Genomic DNA, 15,145 nt, shown 5'->3' with positions numbered 1-15,145 from the left:
GGTTCTTGGTTAATTTGCTTATGTACACTGATATATTGAATTATGTTACTTAAAAATGAATTATTATTATTAGTAGTAGTAATAGTAATAATAATAGTAGTATCCTTAGGTTTTGAATGTGGAATTTGCTTTGCATTTTTTATGTACTGGTTCTTTTTTGCTAGGATTTGTTAGCTGCTTAGACAATTCTATTGAAATATGAAGCGGTATACAAATTAACTGTAACTAACAAACTAAATAAGGGACGCGGGTGGCGCTGTGGGTTAAACCACAGAGCCTAGGACTTGCCGATCAGAAGGTTGGCGGTTCGAATCCCTGCAATGGGGTGAGCTCCCATTGCTCGGTCCCTGCTCCTGCCAACCTAGCAGTTCGAAAGCACGTCAAAGTGCAAGTAGATAAATAGGTACCGCTCTGGCGGGAAGGTAAACGGCATTTCCGTGCGCTGCTCTGGTTTGCCAGAAGTGGTTTAGTCATACTGGCCATATGATCCGGAAGCTGTACGCCGGCTCCCTCGGCCAATAAAGCGAGAATGAGCGCCGCAACCCCAGAGTCGGCCACAACTGGACCTAATGGTCAGGGGTCACTTTATCCCTTTACCTTTTAAAAAACTAAATAATACTTAGCCATAACAAAAAACAAACCAAACACCTGCCTAAAAATGCAAGCAGAAGTAAAGCACTATGTTACATTGGCCGGACTTTGCCAAGTTAAACTGTTCATGCAAAATACACACAAGGTTACTGGGTTCTTTTGCGGCAGCAGGTGCAGCCATGGCAGTGCCTAAACTAGGGAAGGCTATGCCTGTTTGTAAGCAGTCCGTATTCACGATGTGAATGGATTCAAATTGGCAGTGATCATAAAGATGTGATTCCAATGTCTTTCTAACTTTAAAAAGCACTGCTAAGATTAGAAGAATGAGACAGACGATTTTGTGTGATGTTGCATATTTCATCTCCTTACTCCTTTAAAGGCTGCATAAACAGTTGATCATCTCAGTGTCACTTCTAGCATATTTTAAACTCATTCCCAGCATTTATTTTAGGAACAAAGCATGTCAGATAAAGGCTGGCTTCAAAGAACAATTTTAGTTGGCTCGGGAGGAACATGCCAGTACAGCTACGTTATGCAGAATGATGTCTTAATGATTAGAGACACGACTGTTTATTTAGGGTGAAAGAAACTGGATTCATATAACTTTTGTTTTCTGGATACTTTTGAGTTACAGTTATATTCCGATAGCTCTCGCTTTGTAGTCCATGCGAAACAGCAGATAAGTTAGAAGGGTGAACTTTCAGTGAAGTCCAAAACAATTATTTGCCAGGGGGAGTAAAACCAAGTTGAGAGTGGGAACTTTTCACAAAAACTTGCACAATAAGCTAAATGCACCATCTGCCCTTTCAGCAGTTTTTGAGAGATGGCCTGGTTAAGCTTCTGTGCACACCTTCACTTTGAAATGGCTTTCTAGCATCACAAAGTCAAATCTGTTTGGGTATGTGAATTATACGAATATACCTTATACTTTTTTATTATTAAAGATTTTCTTGTTTTACAGAAGTATGTGTAATGTCTCTCGTATTTTTTCCATGTAACATTTTTACAAATCAGTTTCCTTTGTTGAGACATTAGGAAGAAAAGGGGTGGAGGGGGGGGAGATGGGTGGGGTCGGGTGGCAATGTTTCTATTTTGCTTAATGTATGTAGGGTTTGGTGTCAGCGTTGCTCGTACAGGTTCTCTGCTGTTCACTTGTGTTTCTTTGGTGGTGAGAGAGGTTGGAGTTGGCCTAGGGTGTGGTTGTTTGTTTGTGGTTGGCTGTGGTGATCTTTGTTTTCGTGTGTGAGTGAGGTGGGTGGGTGTTTTGGATCAGGTTAGCCATATTGATTTGTATGCTGTTGGTGGATTATTGTCATTGTCTTGTTGGGCTGTGTATGTGATAAAGGGGAGCCATACCGGGGTAAAGGCGTCTTCTTCTGTTTGTCCCCATGTCAGTTTCAGTTTATTGGTTAATTTTTCTAGTGGGGCTGTTTCCCATACTATTTGGTACCATTGGTCCATGCTTACTCCTGACAGGTCTCTCCAGTGTCTGGTTATGGTGTTTCTGGCTGCTGAAAGTAGGTGGGTTATGAGTTCTTTGTGGTGTAAATGGGCATTGTTGTCTTGGAAGGTGTTTAGTAGGGCCAATTCTGGGGTGATGCCTAATCCTTGCTTAGTTATTTTACATATTTCTCTTATGGGAATATACCTTATACTGAGTCACACCTTTGGTCCATCTAGCCCAGTAAAGTCTGGCAGGGGTGCTTCTAGCTTCTTATCAAGAGCCCTTTTAGCTGGAGATGTTGCAGATTGAACCTGAAACTCTGACTTAAGATGTTGCAACATCTTCACATTGATTACATGATCTCAGAGTGGCCAGAATTGTGTTAGCAGAATAAAGAAACCACCCCTTAAAAATAATGGTACATGAGGATTCACCGATTGGGTCGTGAACAACGTACAAATAACTCTGGAAGGTATGCACTGAGGATTGATTTAGGGGCCATTTTGGCTTCTCCAAAAATACTTTTTTCACACTGAAAATATTGTGACCATTTGGTGCAGGCCTAGTTCAAAGAGAGCAAGGGTGAAATTAAAATATGAGCTGTATAATTTTAAACCACTATTTCATGTGCCAGAAACAGAAATGCTTTTTGTCCATTCAGCTGCTCTTGCAGATTTGTATATAGTGGCACTCCTTAATCCCATGTCATGCCTCTTGCTTCTGTTGTCTGCCTGCCTGCCAGCCGCTGTGCAAAACCTTAAGCAGAAATCTGGCATAGCAGCAGCAGCAACAACGAAAACCCAGAAAAATCTTTTTGAGGTAGAAATCAAGGGACAGTCAAAATTGGAGGCTGAACATAAATATTCTGAGGAGAGGATTACTGGTTCCATTGGGCCAGGATCAGAGTTGCTGCAAAGCAGAAAGCTCCACTGAAAAGAACGGCATCTTACAAAAGGCAGAGATTTGTTCCTATTCATTTTTCCATAGGAGATCAGATTTAGAGAAAAATAAGGGGGACCTGCAACAAAATGTTGCAGTATTAACTGACTACTGCTGTTTGAGTGTTCTGGTTAGTCAGCCCTGCCTCCAGGACAATCCAATCCCTTCCTACCCTGTTTTATGTACCCCTCTGAAGAGTCAGTCAGCTTTCTGTGACCACTGAATGTATGTGATCAGTCTTCATCAGGCTAGTTCTGGGGTTCCCACTCTCTTTAGGAGGTATTTTAGATGCTCCCCAAATACCTCCTTATCTGCTTAAATGGTCTGTTTTGTCTACTTTAGGGATCCACACTCACCTATGAATGTAGGAAATTGGATGATACAGTGGTACCCTGGGTTAAGAACTTAATTAATTCTGGAGGTCCGTTCTTAACCTGAAACCACTTTAGCTAATGGGGCCTCCCGCTGCTGCCACGCCGCCAGAGCACGATTTCTGTTCTCATCCTGAAGCAAAGTTCTTAACCCGAGGTACTACTTCCAGGTTAGCGGAGCCTGTAACCTGAAGCGTCTGTAACCCAACGTACCACTGTATTGGTACATATCGGCTAGATTCAGACGTTACTCTGAACCAGAGCTTTCCAAACTTTTATGTTGGTGACACACTTTTTAGACGTGCATCATTTTGTGCCACAGTAATTCAGTTTTACTAGCAACCCAGAGATTAAACTAACCCTTTCCAGGCCCAGGAGGAGCACGGTGAGCATTTGTGCAACATATCTACACAGTACAACACTCTACTGTGTCATGACATACAGTTTAGTTTTACATAAACAAGTTTAACCTCCTCCTGAGATTATGAGCTACCACTTATCTCCCTCCCATGCAGCTGGGAAGAGGAGTAAGGAAGCTTCTGATTCATTAATTGATTATTCACAGGTCTCACCTAGATCTGAAATTGTGGTTAATTTTACCAGCAGTTCGTTTCAAACAAGCATGCTTCACACACCATGGTTTGAAATTTGATTGTTTGAAGCTAATCATAGTTAATATTGACCAGTTTGTTTGTAGTTTTTTCATTTATTTATTATAACAACAGACAGGTTGCGGGGGGGGGATAATGCAAGAAAAAATAGTTTAAAAGTAGTAAGTTGTTACAATTGCTGATAAGGAAATATGGGGAAAGGAGGTATAGTTTATGATTACAAGGTCTCTAAATCAAAACAATTACAAATTTCTATTTCAGAAAAGATAAAAGTATCAATAAACTAAATTCAGACACTTACATAGACCTGTGGGATATAACACTCCAGTTTGTATATGAAATAAAATTAAACCAAATGGTGAAGAAACAATTTTGAGCACTTTGGCACCTGGAAATTTTTAGCTTATGTGAGATTTTTTTTTAATAACGCTGATTTACCAAGTCTTGACATAGTCTAATAGTTCAGATTATTGAAATCAAAGGTCTTCCCAAACTTGGCAGTTCTGGCCTAGGCTGCAGCTGAAAGATGTGAGTGTTGAATGGTTTCTTTAAATGTAAAGGTTCATCATTGTTCCACCCGATGTGTATGTCTTTAAGGGGCCAGAGCAAGGGCCAGAGACCCAGCTTTACAGCTGTGAAACATAGCAAGTGCTGCTGAGTTGTATTGATTAAGCTGTGTCAGCAATTGGGTGTAGTATATAAGGAGCAGCACCTAGCTCTCCCATTACCCTGGGGGCTGGGTTGGTGGTTGGGTCTGTTTTGTTGATGTATTTAGTGTATAAGGAGTTTTTGCTTTTGTTATTAAAACCTTGTCTAAGTTATTTTTGAGTCCCTTTTTAATGCATGGGCTCCCCAGCAAGCTCTCTGCAGCGTTACTATACTGCAAATAGCCAACAGTGAGATCAGTTCCTTGTTATTCAGATCTTGACCCAAATTTACAAATTCAAAGAGTCAAACAAGGGGAGGGGATGAATTGTTTGCCCGGTTATGCGTGAGATCTCGGAAAATACTTTTGTCCAGAACTCCTTTATCTAGTTGCAGTTTCAGCACATGTGTTGGTAGGTCCCAGTATCCTGGCAGAGTAGCTTAGTGTGGTCTGTAAAACAGTTGAAAGAAGAAATGTAACGATTATATAAGGAAGTTGTTAGTACTGTATGTGGGTTGTGTTTTTTTCTACACAGATAGTTTCAGTTAATTGATCAGTGGGGTGAAATTTTGGCAGAGAGCTTAAAATGGAAGGACAGTTTTTATATTACAGAAATAGGGAAAATATTTTCATTTAATACACAGTGGTAGAATTTTGCTTAAATTCTAATATGTCTCCAGAATCCTACAAAGTCACTTATACTGAGGTTTGGGTAATATGCAAAATTATTTAGATGTAAAAGACAGATGGTTGATCAACTAAAACATTTAAATGGTTGGTAATTCTAATAACAATTCATACCTTACTGTAAAAATAGACCGAGTGTTTCAACAGCATTTCTTGCAAAAACCATATGTCCAACCGTAATCAGTGGCTTGGATCCAAATATTCTTATGCTTGCGCAAAATCGCTTTTATCTGTGCACTGGTCTCTTGCAGTAATAATTCATATTTTTTATATTTCTGAAAAGTTTACCGGCAAAATAACTTCTGTTTTATCACAACTTGTAGAAAGAAGCCTGGCAGGACCACAAACGGGAATGCAAGTGTATTAAGAGCATTGAGCCTAACTTCCCCCCAGACTCAGTGAGGCTTGTTGGCAGGATAATTTTCAAACTAGTAAGTAAACTTTCTACCTGTGATTGATCCTTGCAAAGGTGTCTGCCCTGACTGTGGCTGAGGAGGCCTATATTTCACAGAGTTGTTATTGATTCATAATAGCTCTTGTTGGGGAGAGGCTAGGATAAGAACTGTCCGCCCAAGTTTCCCTATGCTCCTTGCCGAAGCAAATTTCCTTCCCTGCCAGTGAGAGCCTGGCATATTAATGACCTCAAGCAGAACTTCTTGAATTGACTGCCTACGTAGTTCAGTGTGGAAGTAGGTAGCTTCTGTTCATGTTGCATTATCCTCTGCAATTGGCAGCAGGGATGAAACTTTTGTGCCATCACTTACTCGACTTTTAAGATAAAGGTAAAGGGACCCTTGACCATTAGGTCCAGTTGTGGCCGACTCTGGGGTTGCGGCGCTCATCTCGCTTTATTGGCCGAGGAAGCCGGCATACAGCTTCCGGGTCATGTGGCCAGCATGACTAAGCCACTTCTGGTGAACCAGAAGCAGCGCACGGAAATGCCGTTTACCTTCCCGCCGGAGCAGTACCTATTTATCTACTTGCACTTTGACGTGCTTTCGACTTTTAAGATACATGCATGCAAAAAGGCAGAGCACTGTCACATTTGTTTGAACCGCTTTTGGATTTATTACAAATGTATCCTTAAGCACTGGGATGGAAATGCAGAAGCAGAAGGACAGACTATACTTCAGAAGAATAAATTCATAAGTAATATATGTTATAAAATGCAAGCAAGTTGCACCAGAATAGTAATTTGAGTAAGCAGCATTGAAGTCCTAACTGAATCAAACTTGCTGTAATTTGTGGAATTTGTGTACTTAGTGCTGGCTTCAGAGTTTAGTCCTTAGCTTGATCTTAGTTGAATCCAGAAGTTGTATGTTTACTCATATGTAGTTTCAAAATTTTCACAGCTCAGATCTCTATGGCTCATCGTCTGACATCAGTTTCAAGGGGGCTTCTTTTGCACATGTTCACAAATATTCACAAATGTTGCATATCAGTAAAATAAATACCTTGTGTCAGTGAATGAATTCAAAAAGGTTTGTAACAGCCACTTCAGTTGTGCTTGACTCAGTGTGGAACTCAGTGGAACATATGGGTGAAATGTGTTCTGCAAAGCAAGGTGTGAAAATCAAGAGAATAAGAATAAATGAGTTGTAACTTACAACAAAATGCTACTAATGTTTTCACAAACATGAACAAGAATGGATTAATGCTAATGATTGCTCTTTTAGTGCTATACATGAAGTATTAAAAGAATGATTAAAAATTGAGTTAATGATTTAGTCTGCCATCCTTTTAATTCATTATTATTATTATTATGCTCACCAGTTAAGACAATCAACATGTCCATCTGAAGAGCTCTACTCCCTTTTTGATCTTCAGTCAAGTAAGTAGACGTTAGCCATACTTTTTTGTAAATGCTTCCCATGTTTACTGCGTAGCATCCTGAGATTTAACTTCCTCTTGGAACTTAAGTAACACCTGAGAAGAGCTAGAAGGATTGTTTTTCGAATTTGTGTTTGTTTTTTTATGCTAACTAATATGTTTTCATTTTTGGGTTGTACAGTGCTTTTGGATTTAATTTCAGAAGTGATCTAGAAGAAAAATACAGACAATTGGAAATCAAAGAACAAATGTTTCCGGCATTGCGGATTAGCAGCTCTTCTGTATTGGAATCCATTTATTCACTCTGCCTTTGGCATCTGGTTGTCCTCTATGAGAATAGGATGATGGACTAGTTGTGCCTTTGGCCTGATCCAGCAGGACTGCTCATACGTAGATTCCTCTAATATTTTGCGAGCTTCTTGGTAGCTTGTTCCATCACCTTCCTGAGGATGCCCTATACTACTTTCAGCCACTGTTGAATGATGGGCTGATGAAGGATTTTTAGGAATATATAATCAGTACACATTATTAAAGTGGTACCTTGGTTCTCAAATTTAATCCGTTCCGGAAGTCCGTTCGAAAACCAAAGCGTTCCAAACCAAGGCGTGCTTTCCCATAGAAAGTAATGCACAATGGATTAATCCGTTCCAGACTTTTAAAAACAACCCATAAAACAGCAATTTAACATGAATTTTACTATCTAACGAGACCATTGATCCATAAAATGAAAGCAATAAACAATGTACTGTACTTTGCATCTTTGATCCTTTTCCGCAGTCACACAGTCAATCAATCAATAGCTGAACTGGGTTCCACACAGTCACAAAAATGGGGGGGGGAAGCCCCCCAAACAAAAACGCAAAATAAATAGCAAAAACAGACAGATCTCAGCGTAGCTCTCAGAATGGAAGCGTGGCACTCAAATCTGAAGCGTAACACTCAAAACGGAGCATGTTTGGCTTCTAAAAAAGGTTGCAAACCGGAACACTTACTGCTGGGTTTGCAGCATTCAGGTTTCAAGTTGTTTGACTACTAAGCCATTCGAGAACCAAGGTACCACTGTATTACTATTAGTATTAACGACAGTAGTAGGTTTTTTTTAATCACCTTTCTGTCCACAAGAGCCCCCATGGTAACATCTTATTACAATCCAAAGATCATTGACCTGATTTTAACTTATTTCCAAATAAGCATGCTTAAAATTGCACCACAAAGGTAGTATTCACATGTGGGATTTAAATCATTTTATTTTTTCCTGCATCTGCCTAGAAATGTCCGTTTTATTTAAAAGCAGGTTTTCTTCTTCTTTCTATCCTGCTTCCGCAATATTCACCATCATATGCACAGATGGTGGGAATGGGGCTCAGTGGTCCTTTTAGTATAACATGTGAAAAAAGGGGCTGCATACACTATTCATAGCCATACTTCTTGCAGCGTTTCATCTTCCCGGAAATGGAACAATTTTAATTTTCTAAACCCCAGAAAATTAAAACAATTTGTTTACTCAATATCTTTTCACTTTTTACTTCCTTTGTCTTCAGTGTGAGATGGGAAAGTTAGCTCCTGATCACTTGCTGTGAAAACTCTTATGGGACAATTTTTCTCAGACAATGTTCAATGCTGACATCTTGGCCAGATTCCAGTCTGGATAATTGCCCTCTGCTTTTTGATTCTCTAAATTCTCCCCAAAGTTTTGGACGGATATATTATTCTTGTTTGCATCTGTCCTGAACTGAAATGTCCCCCACATTGCATTCTTAAACGGTTGCTACTCTCCATCCCAGAGGTGGTTTTGCTTCAGCGATGGGTGAAGTTAATACTGTCTGCCTGTCTCTGAAATAAATCAATAAATTCTGCAATGTGCATTGTGCTCCTTTGGGCTGAATAGGTTCTTAAAAATATATATTATATCCTGTTCTTAAAATGTAAAAATGGAAGGAAAGAGGACCATGGGGCCACTTCCAGGGGAAAGCTGTAATACAAGCACACAAGTGTAGTAGCACTACATTTCCCTGGGGGTGTATAGTTCTTTGCACTTTCTTACGGCTTCCCCCTTCTATAGACAGTGAAGTGGGGGAACTGGAAACCTTCCTTCCTAACCTTTTTACAAATCAGCCTACAACATCAGTGCCTCTGGATATTTTGGATCCCTTTTGCATAATACTCCAGGGTGGCTGATCTTTGGAAATTGTGGACCCACTCCATTTAAATGCAGCACTCTTGAGATTCCTTACGCTCAATAGAGCTCTATCCCACTGGTTAGGAGGAACAGGAGGTCTGTGGCGTTCTCCCCAATCCACATCCAGCCTTCCCTTCTGATCCAGTGCCAGTGCATGAGTAACTTGCACCAAACAGTGGGAGAGAGCTGAATGGGGGTATACAAGGCGCAAACATAATGTGTGCAGGACCATGCACAGTGTTAAGTTTTCTGTGTCATTAGATCTGGAAGCAATTCTGGAGCTCTGTTATTAGTTAGTATAACTGTACAGTGGATGCTCGGGTTGTGAACATGATCCGTGCGGGATGCACGTTTACAACTTGCAGCGTTCGCAACTTGCAGCGTTCGCAACTTGCAGCGGCGCATCTGCACGCACGCAGCTTCAATTTGGTGCTTCTGCGCATGCACAAAGCGCGATTCAGCACTTCTGCGCATGCGCAACCCCCGAAACCCAGAAGTAACCCGTTCTGGTACTTCTGGGCTTCGGTGGGTCCGTAACCCAAAAAAAACGCAACCTGAAGCATCTGTAACTCAAGGTATGACTGTACATAAGTAAATTAGTTGGTCCTTTCCCACGGCCGGTCACCCCTGCAGTGTTTTAAATGGTGGACATAATTTTGCACCTTTCTTCATAAGATTTGGGAGGAACTACTGTTTACGTTTTTTTAGCTGTGAGTGGTAAAGAAGCTGAAGAAAAAAAACATATTCTTATACCTTAAATGACAAAGATTTCTTTCAGTAGTATGGTAAAGAATTCTTTTCACTAGACATTTATGCTCGATAGCCAAGTGGTTTCCTACACACTTGAAACCTTGTGTGCCTTTTCTGACTTTAAAAGCATCCTTGGACTAATGTACAATTACTGTAATATCTAGTTTGGCTCAAAGACACTTGGTTTCTTGTTTCCAGATTCGGTACCACAGAAATCATAACATGTAAATAATTGATCGGATCAGCTTTCATTCCCCCCCTGGCCTAATAACTTGGTTTCCAATAAAATGTGGACCACTATGAATAAACTATGCATGGATATTATATTTTTGATTTGGACCATGTCAGTTAAGATGTGGTTAGAAGGTTGCAGATTCTTTTAAACCAGTAGAAGCTGGATTCCTGCCCTGACTTCCCTGGCAGCCAGTCTAGCGTTGGGTGACATTCCTCAATACAGTGGGCTTGGGGCTGAGGGGGGAAGGGGAGAATACCCCCAAATTGGGCAGATAATTTTTCCTAGGGGGGCCTCCTGCTCATTGAAGGTGTCTCTGTCTGATTTTTTGAAACCCCCACTTTCACCTCAGCCCCCTGCGTCACAGTGACCTTCTAACCAACAGTGAAAGGTTTTTGGCTGATGGGTGAAAAGGTTCCTAAAGGGAAGAGTGGGCTTCTACTAGTTCCATTCTTTGAGCTTTTCTCTGGATCTCTGTTAATACTCGCCATATTACCTGTCATATTTAGAGATAAACATCCAATATATTCTTATTACATGAATGTGCATTTTTATAGGCTTTGAATTCCAGCCTTCCATAATTTTATTAAGCTCTTCTAAGGTGTTATCCCCATTGTGTATTATAAACAGGTAGCTTTAAATAGTGACACAAAACAGACAATCCAGCCACCTGCTTTGCTATTTTACAAATCTTCGGACATCTTTTAGTTCCAGGCTTTTGAGCTATCATTCACACAACATTTGCAGAGTTTGGCAACAACTGCCTGATGGTGAGAGGTAGCAATCAACAAATAAAATGGTACTATGCCTCACATTTTGTATCTTTGGGGTTGGAAATATATAGACCAGGGTTTCCCAAACTTGGGTCTTGAGCTGTTTTTGGACTACAATTCCCATCATTCCTGACCACTGGTCCTGCTAGCTAGGGATGATGGGAGTTGTAGTCCAAAAACAGCTTGAGACCTGAGTTTGGGAAACCCTGATCTAGAGTGCAAATCTGCCATTGGGCAGACATGAAGTTGTTGGTGGAAGTTTCTGTTCACCCCTTGCTTTATGTTGCCTCCTCTAAAGATTTTGACAAGTTAAGTGAAGAAATGAAAGATGGTCTTGGGCACCTTGCAAGGACTCTGCAGTTGTATCTGAAAGTGGAGATCCAAGAAGCTTCTCAGCTGCCACCTGCTCTAGATACTCTTCAGACCTTCGCAAAAGTAAGTGTTAAAACTGGATTCCTGGCAGTTCTATCATTTCCCATGTCCTTAATTTTTCTGTTTCATGCAAAACCATAATATATTGCCATATGTCAGCATGAACAGTAAATGTTATGTTCCACTTTGGTAATTAAACAAATTCTGTGCCTGGGAGCAGTATCATTTACTATATATATATATATATATATATATATATATATATATATATATATATATATATATATATATATATATATATATTTGCTTTCGTAGATTTTCACGGGTACAGGAATGCAGGTTTTGGTGTCTTCGGGTGTCTTCCCGTGTAAGAGTTGGGGTGTCTAGGCGACGTTTCGACGAGGTCTCACTCGTCATCTTCAGGCTGGTGCTTTCGGCTTCTTGTTACTGGAACAGAGCAGGATCTCAGTGTTTGAGTTCCTATAAATACTGTTGAGGGGGTGTGGTGTATAGCCTCCAACGTTCTGGGCAGAGAGGAAGTTCCCAGGTTAGTGTGTCTTTTCTTCTTTTGTTCATTAATTACTTGAGGGATATCTTGAGTGATTTCTTGAGTGATATTCTGAGTACCACTTAGGAGGGTCATTAGGTGTGGATTAGTTGCTAAAGCTTTCGTGTCTTGACCTCTTGAGCTTGTGAAGAGTTTTTTCTGAGAAGATGGCTGTACTGCACTTAGTTGTGCTCTGGCTTGGCTTCGTGTATAGGGGCGAGCTGTGGTTTTGTGCCCTGTGCCAGCCAGATCTGTGTAAGGATTGCAGGGGGGTGCAGCATCCGGAGGTGCCACTATGGTTTGGCTACTGGATGGTGTCTGTAATTTATCTGTGGAGAGGGTCTGGGTTTGGGTCTGGTGTGGTTGATTGGAGATGGCGTTCTGTGTGCCTCTGGTTCTGGTGTCGGTTTTTGTGGGGAGGGCTATTTTCCAGATGTCTGGCAGGCGGGACGTATCGTCACGCTTGTTCATGTTGTGAGGGTGTTTCTCTATCTCGATGGCTTCCATGATTATTCTCTTGTGGTGGTGTTCCGTGTTAAAGAGCAATTTGGAATCTGAAAAATTAATTTCGTGTCCTGTTTCTTTCATGTGTTGGTAAAGAGAGGAAGTTTTTTCTTCTTTTTTGACGGCATTCTTGTGTTCTGCGATACGTGCATTTATTCGTCTGTTTGTTTGTCCAATGTACGTGGCTGGGCAGACTTTGCAGGGTATTTCATAGACCCCTTGGTTTTCTAACTGGATTTTATCTTTGGGGTTTCTGAGGATATTGGCTATTTTTTGGTTGGTGCAAAAGGCTGTTTTGATATTGTGTTTATGGAGGATTTTGCTAATTTTATCTGTAGTGCCCTTGATATAAGGAAGGAGGGCCATGCCATTGTTTTCTTCTGTGTCTTGGTTTTTGGGGGGTGTTTCTTTTTGGATTAGCTTCGTAACCCTGTTTTGCTGGTATCCGTTGGCGATTAACACATTTGAAAGATTCTGTAACTCAGTTGTCAAGTGGTCTTTGTCAGCCAGGCGTTTGGTTCTGGAGATGAGAGTCTTGGCTACGGAGTTTATTTGTGCAGGGTGGTGGTGTGATTGTGCATGTAAGTAGCGGTTGGTGTGTGTTTTTTTCCGGTAGATAGTGTATATATATATATAAAAAATTGAATTCTTTGTTTTTAATTTAAGCAGCAAAGAATGGGCATATTAAAAATGAGAACGATGATAGCATAAAATGCTGATATTGAAAAATGACATGGAACGATTAGAGACAAATTCTATCCACCATAAGGTGTTGCTTTCTGGAAAAATGATCTTATGGTTTATGCTTTGCATTTTTCTTTTGAAACCTGTATATTTCTGCCGAATAAAATCTGTTTGGCAGATACATTTATATTTTGTGTTTTTTCTCATGTTGATATATGATGATATGTTCCACAATATATCGGTGAGTTCCAGAATTAGCTACGTCAAAATTGACAGTATGCTCTAAAATGGGCAACTGGTTAATCTTTTAATGATTTTTTTTAAGAGTAACTTTTACTAACAAATTCTCAAAACTACTGCTAATTTTATAATTCTCATTATTTTGCAACAACTGATAAGTTGAAATAAGTAGGAACACTGCCATTAATTTATTAGATTTTTTTCAGTGTTTTAAGAAAATTCTAACTATTTCAGTGATGGCTCAGAGTTTAGTAACTTCTATTACATATTCCTGGCTTGTTGTTTTTTCAGTTTATAAATTGCAGTCTTTATTTGAGAGTGCAAAGTAGATATGTATAATTTAATCCTGAAATATTAATGTCCTGGGATTTAGTAGTTACATAATCATAATAAAACTGATGGAATGAGGTGTGAGTCATATTTCATCCACAAAAGTTGTGGGAGGAATTCAACATTCAGCTATGTTCCATGTACTGTCAGTGCAAGCATTTCAGCTTGTCAGATGAAACAGTCTCCCCCCCCCCCACCGTCATTATAGCAGGAGATATATATGTGGAAGAAGGGCCTATGTATTTCAGGGGCATTGTTTTGTGGGGTGCAGTGTATGGGTGAAACATTATGCCCAAGTATATCACTTTACTATCCCCCATTGGAATGAATGAGAAAATGTAAAGAGGTGTGTTCCTTTAGAGTTTAGCTTAAACTGCTCCTAGTGACAAATTGTCAGTTTTCCCCTCCAACCCCACTCCAAATATTTCCTACCTTACAGTTTACTGTATGTTATGTACTGAAGTTCTCACCCTGGGCCAGCAGGGGGATACTGTAGATAGTTCAGGTCCACATATACAAATAAGGGTTTGAAAGCGGCGTTCAGTGATTGGATAGTTACAGAAAATGGTTACAGTTACGTTGTACTGGAGCTCTATATAAGCAGGCTGGCTGAACCCTTCAGTTCAGTTCTGTTCTGGCCTCTGAATAAACAAGAGCTGTTTAAAGAATCGCCGTGTCGTCTGATATGTTCACCCACAACCTAACACTGTATACTTTAGAACTCAGTGGAATCCACTGAGAACTGTGCTAACTATTTGCATAGCCCCACCCTCAATTCAATTTCTGGGTGTAAAAGAAAGATGAAAACAGCTTTTACATATACAGTGGTACCTTGCTTCTTGAACTTAATCTGTTTTGGGAGTCTGTTCAATTCCCGAAACCATTCAAAAACCAAGGCACGGCTTCTGATTGGCTGCAGGAGCTTCCTGCACTCAAGCGGAAGCTGTATCGGGTGTTTGGCTTCCGAAAAACGTTTGCAAACTGGAACACTTACTTCCAGGTTTGCGGCGTTCGGCAGCCGATTTGTTTTGCAACTGAGCGATTTGGGAATCAAGGTTTGACTGTAATTTGATGTGTCTAGGTTGTCACTTGTTGAGATGCATCTGTTGTGTTTTAACTATTTTCCAGGTTTTCTTCTTGCTATTTAAACACCGAGTTGATACAATTTTATTAAGCATAATATTCTGATAAAAATGATTTGTGTGTAGCTATGGAAGTTAACCTTAATGAATTTCATTTTTCCACTTTGCCGAAAAACTAAATGCAATGAAGATAGTCTTTTCAAAAGAATTGTGCAAGTGTGCAGGTCTTACTATACTTCACAAAATTACTTTTAATCAATTTTCTGCCATTTTTTTCATTTATGCGTCCAGTGTCCACTATTTGAATTTTTTATTTTGCTGTTCCTATGTTGT

At 40.1% G+C, this 15,145-nt stretch overlaps 1 protein-coding gene across 7 annotated transcripts in view; it reads left to right on the top strand.

Annotated features, from left to right (window-relative positions):
• Window positions 1–15,145, top strand: part of SMYD3 (SET and MYND domain containing 3) — a 349,420-nt gene that overhangs the window by 36,833 nt on the left and 297,442 nt on the right. For all 7 annotated transcript variants that reach the window (XR_014006410.1, XR_014006411.1, XR_014006412.1 and 4 more), the window contains 3 exons: window positions 5,613–5,720; window positions 7,063–7,120; window positions 11,352–11,488. Coding sequence is in view for 3 of the 7 variants with exons in the window: in XM_081188127.1 (XP_081044253.1) it covers window positions 5,613–5,720; window positions 7,063–7,120; window positions 11,352–11,488 (303 nt within the window). In the remaining 4 variants the exon portion in view is untranslated. The remainder of the gene's footprint in view (window positions 1–5,612; window positions 5,721–7,062; window positions 7,121–11,351; window positions 11,489–15,145) is intronic.

Source organism: Podarcis bocagei (genome assembly GCF_964188305.1).
Source record: "Podarcis bocagei genome assembly, chromosome: 3".
In the NCBI taxonomy this organism is placed as follows: domain Eukaryota; kingdom Metazoa; phylum Chordata; class Lepidosauria; order Squamata; family Lacertidae; genus Podarcis; species Podarcis bocagei.
The sequence above is the reverse complement of the archived record's forward strand: the minus strand, read 5'-3'. Positions and strand labels throughout refer to the sequence as shown.